The 10463-nt window shown below is 29.2% G+C and overlaps 1 protein-coding gene across 2 annotated transcripts; it reads left to right on the top strand.

Annotated features, from left to right (window-relative positions):
* Positions 1-6857: 6857 nt before the first annotated feature.
* Positions 6858-9957, top strand: LOC126840325 (synaptobrevin homolog YKT6). Of its 2 annotated transcripts, none has more exons than XM_050575994.1 (5): positions 6858-7100; positions 7188-7385; positions 7552-7652; positions 8154-8324; positions 8851-9957. In XM_050575994.1, the coding sequence occupies exons 2-5, from the start codon at positions 7196-7198 to the stop codon at positions 8983-8985; spliced, it is 597 nt and encodes a 198-aa protein (XP_050431951.1). In that variant the 5' UTR covers positions 6858-7100; positions 7188-7195; the 3' UTR covers positions 8986-9957. The 2 variants fall into 2 exon arrangements, with proteins under 2 accessions (XP_050431951.1, XP_050431943.1); XM_050575986.1 differs by having other exon boundaries at positions 7180-7385.
* The last annotated feature ends 506 nt before the right edge of the window (positions 9958-10463 follow it).

Below are 10463 nucleotides of genomic sequence, written 5' to 3'. Positions count from 1 at the left end.
AGAACTGCTAGTTGAAATCTCTATTTTTATTCAATAACTGATATATGAAACACCATATATGAATAAATATATTAAAACCCCGGACAGCCCTAATAAAATCGGAAACATTTTCAAAAAAAAGATTTGAACCTTCACTCTATGGCCACCCTACCTATTTCTCGAGGAGTAAGGTACCTACAATCAAGTTTTTGTTAAAACTTTTAAAATAATAAACTAACATAAGAAAAAAACACTCCATATTTGGTACCCATGTAACATTTCTCTTCAAGTCATACAGCGCAGCTTTTTTTTGTCAAGAACATGTCTCCATTTGACAGTTTTACCTGTACAAAAATAAAGATCTGGATATTTTAAACATTTTCAAAGGCTTACTAACTACAAACTTTATTATTATTATTATTATTATTGCGTATGACTTTTATTGACCGGAAGTAGATTTTAAGGCCTAATTCGATCGCCTATGAGAAAAGAGAGACTAACCACGTAGCCGAACCTGCGACAGTGCTAAAGGCGGGCTTACAAGTTACACATTCAGTAAAACTGTGTAAACGAACTATATGCAAGGTCAGTCAGGTCAGAGCCTGAGCCGCAGGGTCGGTCTGGTCAGAGCCACAAGACCGCTAACCCGGCCGAGACACTCCCAGCTGTATTGGGGCCTCATCTGCAAAGCTTTCGTAGTGCCGAGTGTGTAAACAAAAATATGGATTTAGAATAAGAACTGAATAAAAAAAAAAACAGGAAAAAACTGAACGTGTAAGCTCAACTTTACACACGGCCGCTTTATCCTCCACTCAACCACTACTAGTCTTACGAAAAATAAATTTAGTTAAAGCTGTTTTATTAAAAAACGTGCATGTCAAAATCTAGATAAAAAATTGATTTTTTTTTTTGTATATAATATGTACTCCATAGGCGTAACTAGACGATAGCTATCGCCTATCATTGAACTAGAGGGGCTACAGTACCGGGTTTTTTTTGTTTTAATTCTAAAATTTGCCGTGGAGAGTTTAGCCTCCCCTCCCTCTTCCTCCCCCCTTCCTCTTGCGACAGAGTATCAGAAAATAACAATTTATACATAATATTCTGTTGGTTTAAGCATCTAGCTGATGTCAAAGGGTTAACCTTTACCATAAATTAGATTAGCCGATTATAGAAATAATATGAAACCACAGTCAAGACGATAAATAATGTAACACAAAACTTGGTTGGCTAGCGTCAAAGCTTTCGTTTCGAAAAATGTTGTTTTTATGTTAACTCAAAATTCGTTTAATTTATTAAATTAAAGCCCCACTTCTGGTTACTGCTGAAATTTACTTATTTATACCTTAAACCAGCTCTGATGTTTAGGAAAAATCACTTCCAAATATCTGTTTTGCTGCAAAAAATAAAAAAAGGTTTTTTGGACTTTAAAACCAGAAACAAAAAAATCCGTTGTCCACCGAAAAATCCAAAACCTCTGCTCAAAACCCAAACTCCGAAAAATTTGGATCCGTTTTAACTCCCTGGATGTGGGCTGTACTAAATTTGTATTTTATTAGTTGACTTTATGGCCTTTTATATATATATATCAAACAAATACATAATATTAGTATTTTAAAATAACAAAATGTTAACATAATATCAACGTGGGATTTATCAAGAAGAAAAACAGCCATGTAGAATGAATACATTTAAAATGGCAACAAATAAAAAGAAATGGAGGAAATAAAACAATAATAAGGTAATCGACACAGTAGCGAATCCAAAGGTACTCCAAAAAGAGGAGGGGGCATCGTTTCTTAAATCTAAATCGGTAAAATAAAATACCTTACAAAGGACGTTACGTATCGACATTTTTGATGAAAAATTTAACATAGTCAAAGTTGTAAAGTATTTATTTAAATGTTTCTTCGGGTATCGAATACTTTAAAAAAAAATGTTTGTATGATGTATTCACTATATTCACAATATTGTTTTTTTAACACATTATATTAGTATTTAATACTGATACTTATAAAAACAAAAACTTGTAATGTATTGTTTTAATTTTACATTTGTACTACAACTTATTGTTCACGTTAGGCACGTTAAGTATTATACATGTACCAATAACATATGGTGTATTACATGCATTTCATTATACCAAAAAATATTTTTTTCAAATTTTCTTTGTAATACCGCCAATACGGGAAGTAAATAGAGTGAGTCATCAATTTTTGACTTTTTTTTTTAAATATAGGACGGGAGGAAATTTGAGGGTGTTTTTGAAAGCAATAAAATAAAATGTGGGTGGAAAAATTAGGGTTTGTTATAAAAAATTCATAAAAATGTTTTCTCATAAAAAATATAACATCTAAGGCAAATGCAGAGTAGAAACTATTATTATTATGTGTAATTCAAATGAAAGAAAATTAGTAGCTAATGTATTCTTGGCTATTATATAAGTACAACATTGATTTAATTTTAAATAGTTGTTCTATATATTCATACATTGCATACATATATGCTTTTATAGCATTTTTTTACCAGATGGCTGTTCGTAAAATAATTAATTAACACAATAATGTAGGTATAATACGATTGCATTACCAAAACCTAATTTCATAACTAGCATTTGTTAATAAATTAAATGTATAATGGCTAATTATTAACTCGTATTAATCCGGATGTGTTTTACTGTTATAATTTTAAAACTGATCTGTTTTGAGTATCTCCGTTTAAACTAGTTGACGGTAAACTGACCTAAATTTAAATTGCAAAACAATGTACGGGCCTACTTGGACTACGCGAGTGGACAAAAAAAAAATCCTATACATAAAACAATCAACAATAATAAAGCCTTGTAAAGTATTGTGATGCCAAGATTTATGTCCGATGACACACTAACCCAGTTATTGGACAAATCATATATTATGTTTAATGTATATTATATACCATACGTCTATTTATTATTGCTAAGTCATCAAATTATTTCTACGCATGGTGGTAATTCCGCCATGTTAGTTTTTTTTTAAGAATCGAGATATTTTTTTTTTTTTTTTACAAAAAAACCTGTCAAATGGTATTGTGTGTACAGTAGTTCGTAGTCACTAGACTCCTTCAGCTTGTTCGTTAATGATCTGCTAAGTTTAACAACATGTAGATTTGAAACAATATACTCAGATTTTAATTTAGCACCTATAATGAGGAAATTTAAAAAAGATATAAAGAACGACTACGATTGTAGTGTTGAAGAGCAAGTGATAAATAAAGTGGACAAAATTATAAGTATTAGGGATCTATATGATCTTTACGGTGCTGAACTAAGTGCGGTTGGCGATGACGTGAGGAAAAAGCTAACAAGTGTGTTTTGTGACGGCCGAAAAAAAAATGGTCATTTAAGGAAAATTCATTTGAAACGAAAATGTTGAGATGGATGAGTGGAGTTTCAAGTACACTTTTTTGGTCGAAACTAAAGCTTAACATGTTTTCTCTTTTATGGGACTAAAAATGCGATTTGTTATTTTCGTTTCATTTCAGTAGAATATAATGAGCATATTTTAAAATTTGTACCACATTCTTTATTTTGTGGACTCTATTTATAGCCAAACCGATCTGCAGTAACATACTAAAAACTATCATTAACCTTATGCCCTTTAAAAGTAGTAAATTCAACACCAATTCAATTTATTTTGTTTTTGTATCTAGATAAACTGTAGTACTTTTTTAAGTGTAGTTTTTGCCTTTTTGTTGCTGAAAGTAGGTAAATCATAGGTATATATTTTATGTGTAGGTACATGCAAAAAAAAAAAAAATTCTATTGTCAATTTTTTTTTTATAAAGGAAATGGCTTCTAAATAATAATAATATTGTTTTGTAGTTATGCTGCTGCTATTAGTTTCACAATTGTGTTTTCTTAAGAGTTGAGACTTGAAAGTGGTTTCAACTCTAGTCATATTAAGACCTAAAGCCACCCCCGAAGTTATTGTAGTACTAGATTTCTATACAGCTGTGTTTTTTTACTTTTTGAAATAGTCAAAGAACTTTATTAGTACTTTTCATTTCAACAATATATTTTGGAATTGTTAACATTTAAACGAGAGATAATTAACTGCTGCACTTCTCTCTCCGCCTTTACAGTTTACTCTATAACTTCAAAACTATTTACTTAAAAAACCGTCAAGAGCGTTTAGTTAACCGCCCATCTTAAGTTTTTTACGCTACTAACTATTGTGTTTTTTTTTTATTTATTAAAACCCATGTATTTTAGATGATCTAATAACTTTTTCATTTAGAAAAATTGTACCGATACAACTCTATGAAGTTTCATTGTTTATCCCAATTCTGCCTAATTCCTATGAGTTTTAAGTATCGTTGGCATATATCTTGTATTGTCACAGTGTCTATATTTCCACTAAGACCCGAGTACAAAAGTACTTATTTTTTTTTTAAATTTAATTATTCATAAATATTTAAGTAAAAAATGATTTATAAGTATTTTATTTGTACTAATTTTACAATACACGTGGTGGGGCCAGTAAATATTTATTTGCATTGGGGCCATTGCCTTCAAGTTACGGCACTGGTCAAACCACCAATTTTTGAAGAAGTAAAATTTAGGCAATTTTCGAAAATTCTTGATACACTATTAATTTAGACACATTGTAAAGGAAATTGGACAATACCATTTAACAATAGGCAAACATTTGTGTGCCCATATGCTAACACAGAAAAGAGGCAAACTTGATACAAGTTACAAACAATTAGGAGACAATTTGAAGGGACCTCCAAAAGCTTAATCCGGCACTGAGTCTGTATTGATAATTAAAACTCAATGAATAAGAGAATATTATAAACTAGTAATTCTGTGCATAAAGTTTGAAACCAAAGTATGATATATGCCAAATAAGTAGTATCTATTTTAAGATTTCAAACGATACGGTGATCGTTGGGATTTTTATTGCTCGAGTTAAAATGTACGATTATCGTGCTTAAACTAAGTATGTTTTAAAAATAATAAAGAAACGAAAAACGTAATAAAACCTGTCAACAATACTCATAAAAATATTTAGACCATAAAAATTTGATTCATCAGTAATTAATCTTTATACGGGACCAACATATAATATACCACATTGTTGGTGTACTAATGCGAGATGTCAAAAATTAAATTTACTGCGAATTTTCTTTACAAGATGGACTATTGTGTGGCGCCATCTATGATCGAAAAATCGCACGTCAAAAGCGCTCTGGTCTTACCAGTTGTTATTCACAGAAAGTCAATCGCCGCTTCTTGTTTGTGATCAAAGTCGCCAATTACTGTGTTTATATACCGGTATCATCATAAGAGTTTTGTGTATTTGCTTCGGCAGTACACAAAACACTAAACACTCTATGTCACTGTAAAATAAACATAACAAAAAAATATATATACGCCTTTACTGCCAACGTTTCGTATTCTGTTATCCGTTTTCTGACTTATGGTATCATCTTTAATTAGGGCGCCCGCACTACAGAAGTGCCTGCACTAAAAACAGTTTTTTTAGTATACATTAAAATATTTGTGCGCTATGCTATATAAAAGATATGTTTTGAGAATTTTTATGAACTTTAATAGTTTTCTTAATTAGTATTAACAATACTAGATTAAACATACATGGATAGATGGGCCACGACCATATTATGAAGCACGGCAACCCAATTTTTTTTGTTCATAGATAACGTGCAATTACGCCGCCCTTGAACCGGTTTTGTATGTTTAGATAACAATAATAATTGGTAAGGGGTAATAGGGTATGGGTAATATGGATCATAATTATTGGTTTGTATTTATATTATTTATGTACGTAACACTAGCCAATTTAATACAACTTGACACTTGTAGTGTGTCTGTCTGCAGGTAATGTGTTACACGATTACAAATCAGCAATTGTGCATATTTTATTCTGTGATTCTACAAAATCCAAAACCCCATCCATGTAATCTTATTGATACAAATATACCGAACTAACCGGTAGTTTTTCCTATATTTACGAAAAAAAAGCGTACTATGAAATACTTGATAAACCGTTTTTAAATACTACTTAACTTGTATTTTATGAAACATGCATCAAGAAGTTAGAAAGTCTACTAGACCACAAGCGAGTAGGTATACAAAAAAAAAAAAAAAAATGATTACTATTTCCGTATAAATTATACCATTGAGACACGGTCCCGGCAATTGAACAAACAATATATGTTGTTTAGTAAACACAACCAAGATTGTTTCAACAAAACTCACAGATTTCTATATTATGTGTGTATGTATTTATATACACACATATACATATATAAGTTCCACGTGGCCATTAAAGCTTGTAATTTGAGCCACATAATACATACTAGTTACAATATTGTATTCGCCAAATTAAATTGACCACCAATAAAATATATTATTATTGTCTTAGCGTATGCCGTATACTATATAACATATTATTATAATATGTTATATTATGGCTTTGTGTGGTGTGACCTTTTAAAGTTTAAACATTTTTTCTAATTTTTTAATTATGAATTGGGTGGGTGTGTGGTTCTCGGTTAGAATTGAATGAACCATCTTTTTTACCTTGACTCGGCGCCACTGATATATATTTGTGTTTTCATCTAAAAAATCGTAATAAAGGTCTTAAAACAAATCAAAAGCACTTTATAATAACATGAAAGGGAATTGCGATTTTTTTTCAATTGTTTTTAAAAGTTTAAATACGGCAACATCCATGGACGGTCGTCCAAGTGCAACGCCATTCAACGTTATCAAATGACGTTGGCGACACTGTTGAATGTTTTCATGGGTACACTGATAGCAACTATTATATTACAATTATTGACGAGTCGTTATCAATATTGTTATATCAGCTTCTTTGGACTGAGATAGTATAGTGTCGTGTACTCTCGTTTCTCGCCCTAAATCCCATCAATCAACAACAATAATAATTTAAGATCTACGTCTCCTTGAATGATGTAATCGTCTTTATTATCTGCCATTTAACTATTTTAAATATTTCTATTACATTTCGTTCGATAATTGACTATTTTCCACACGTAACATCCGTTATCAAAACATTCGCTATTGAAAATAATTTGGGACTGTAAACTTTCTCTTAGTAAGTAAACAACTCGGATGCGACATAAAAGTGTTACTTATACATTGTGAATAAGCGTTTCAGTATTAATTTTTCTCAGTGTTCCAGGAAACAAAATGGTAAAACTATTTGCAATGAGTGTACTCTACAAAGGGCCAAACGATGCGACACTGTTAAAGGCGGCATTTGATTTGCAAACGTTCGGCTTCTTTCAACGTAAAAGCGTACAAGAGTTTATGAGTTTCGTTACCAAAACAATTGTAGAACGTACAGCTTCGGCTGCCAGACAGTCGGTCAAAGAAAAAGGTAGGTACGCAAATGTTTGCATATTTACCTTAAAAATTAAAGGTATAGGGTTGATGCATAACCAAAAAAACTTGACAGTCGTTTTTTGAAAACAAAAATATCTGGTATATTGCCAACTGGTTGAAATAAAATATAATATTAATGGTATTTTGTAATTTTTTTCAAGAATATATGTGCCACGTTTATGTCCGAGCAGATAATTTAGCTGGCGTCTTAATATCTGACGATGAATATCCAAACCGTGTGGCACATACACTTCTCACAAAGGTAATACAAAAAATAATATATTAAAATGTACAATTTTTACAATACTTATGAGTTATGATTTTGATATAACTTCCATTCTTATTCTTAAAAAAATTTCAATATTTAGATTATTCTTATCACAATAAGACTAACATACATTCAAGAGAGGTGTAACTCGGTATGATGATACACCACTTCCCTACATTTACTCTGTTTGTTAATGTTTGCTAGCTGCTGCCATTTTTTAACAATATGATGGCTTTGAAAAAAATTACTAATCTATCATTGTTGATTTGTTATTATTAATTAAAAGTAGAATTTATTTGTATTTTGCTATAAAACATCTGAATATTAGATTTTTTTCTAATTAACTATAAACTATTTAATGGGCAAATTAAATATTTTACATCTGGGTTTTTATGTTGTATATATTATTTTTGTTAACTATCTAATAATATTTATTAGCTGGTGACAATTTTAGCATTTGGTCAAGGCCGTACTTAAATTATATTTTATTTTCAGGCTTTAGATGAATTTTCCGCTAAGGTACCTTCACACAGTTGGCCCAAACTTAACGAAACTCAAGTAACGTTCAACGAACTGAGTGTGATGCTGGCTAAATATCAGAATCCAAAAGAAGCAGATGCTATGACGAAGATTCAACAAGATTTAGATGAAACTAAAATTATTTTGGTAATTATTTTTAAGTAAATTGATAAAGAATTTTAAGAAATATTGCAGTATTTTAATTAAGACTGAGAAGTATTTGCCCTTGAAGTGATGTTTATTAAAGGTCTTTATTAAATATTGACTTAAACAATCTAATCAGTTTATTGTACATGTCTACAAACAAATAAAATTATTTATAACATATAATATACCGAAATAGCAGCTTATATTAGCTCATAACATTTCTATTAGAATTGGACAAAATTAATTATATTGATTTCATTATTAGAAGATAATCTATTTAAAAATGAGATTTATTATTATTGAAAATTGCAGTATTTCTTTTATAATATACATATCACTAATTTATAATATATTAGTGAGTAGGGATATCACTTTTAACACATCTATGATAAACATTTTAAAGGGTTTCCCCCATGTTTGGCTGTATTGTTAGTTTATTTTAAATACATAATCTTGTAATAATAATGTACTTCATAAAAACAAAAAAAAACCTTAATTAATGTACTTTTTTTTTTTTTTAATATAGCACAATACAATTGAAGCCGTACTAGAAAGAGGAGAAAAGCTGGACGATTTAGTGGCGAAATCGGAAGGGTTGAGTATGCAGTCTAAAGCATTTTACAAAACCGCAAAAAAGACAAATGCGTGTTGTCGAATGTAAATCGTCGGTACCTCGTGCCGATTGGCTTGTTAAATTTATTCGTCGATGTCATTACTATTAAGGTTAACCGAAATATAACTACTTATAAGTATGTTAACATGTTATGTTATTGTAAATGCCACATTCCTTGCGATGATTGTTAATTATTATTTTGAATATTTGCGAGGGGAAAAAAAACACTTAGTTCAGGGAATGTGATTAAAATAATATAAACTGTTGTACAAATAATAATTGTCTTGTAAAAATAAACCCAGTACTTAGGGGTTAAGTGTATTTTCCGGATAAGCGTATTGTGCTTTCTTTTAAGTATTGTCGTTTTAACCGCGTCATAATCGATACAATGTATTATCGAAACTATCGAATGTCATCTCTGACATATTTCTTTTTAACGTGTCTCATAAAACTTAAGATTATGATACTCAAGCATTGTTTTATAATCCCAAAAAATATAATTGATAAAATAATGTTTTATCTTGATTTTTCATTAAATTTAAATAATTTTAAATATTGTTGTTATCAATGTTAGATTTAAATTAAGGATTTTTTTTTTTTTATCTGCAAAGAATCATCAATTGTGTTTGCTCTTATTGCATTTTGCTATTAAATGTGTAATGATGGGTTACAACATACATATTGATAAAAGCAAAAGTTAGATTATATTTATGGATAAAGTTAAATGTCGATTTTTAGAAAAGAGATTTTAAGTATTTTTTTTTTTATTTGTATTTATATATTATTGTATTCCATTATTGTATAATATTCGTATTTTGTAAAATAACTTGTTAAATAATAAAATATTGAAGCTAATGAGCATATTATATTTAAATAATAAAATAAGTTGTATGTTGTTTACATTTTTATTATTATTTGAAAGTTAAATTTAAAATTGAGCCATTACAATATTTGACAGAATCTACATGTATTAATTTTTTACACTCTTTTGATGACAAAACTACAGACCTTGTTTCCGACTGTTTTATATTTTTTTTTATAGTAGCATACATTTGACTTAAGTAAATAATTTAATGACATAACTTTTCTGTAACAAGTTACGTCTTATTTAAAAAAAAGGCTTATACAAAGTGTAAGAAACATAAATGTTTCTGTACTTATTTGGTATTTAATTAAAAAAATCAGCTTTGACTATTTAAAGTATTAACCACTCGGCTATTGATAACAATTAAATGTTGCCAACAAGATTTTTTTTTTAAAAATAAGTATAAATTAGTAATTCTATATAAATTATAATGTAAGTGTTTCAATACAACTATTGTTCTTTTTGAAAAAAAAAAAAAAAAACAAAACAGTTTTGTTGCAATTATCATTTATTTAAAGAAAAAGTAATTTGATTAATATTTAATACAATGGTATAACTTTAGAGTATAGTTATTTCATTACATTTAAAAGTTTACAAATGTGTAATACTTACCTAAGCCTTGTTTTACATACAAAAAAAATAAATTTAAACAGATTCACTC

This window comes from Adelges cooleyi, unplaced genomic scaffold (assembly GCF_023614345.1).
Source record: "Adelges cooleyi isolate 19-005CV unplaced genomic scaffold, UGA_ACOO_1.1 ACOO_flye_CR_arks_rails_tigmint_CR_PRNA_108, whole genome shotgun sequence".
Lineage (NCBI taxonomy): Eukaryota > Metazoa > Arthropoda > Insecta > Hemiptera > Adelgidae > Adelges > Adelges cooleyi.
This window is presented reverse-complemented; position numbering and strand designations above follow the sequence as displayed.

Coding starts and splice junctions, on each gene's coding strand:
- LOC126840325 (XM_050575994.1), top strand. CDS start 7,196: ATGGTAAAACTATTTGCAATGAGTGTACTCTACAAAGGGCCAAACGAT. Junction 7,653..8,153: donor CACATACACTTCTCACAAAG/GTAATACAAAAA, acceptor TTTTATTTTCAG/GCTTTAGATGAATTTTCCGC. Junction 8,325..8,850: donor ATGAAACTAAAATTATTTTG/GTAATTATTTTT, acceptor TTTTTAATATAG/CACAATACAATTGAAGCCGT.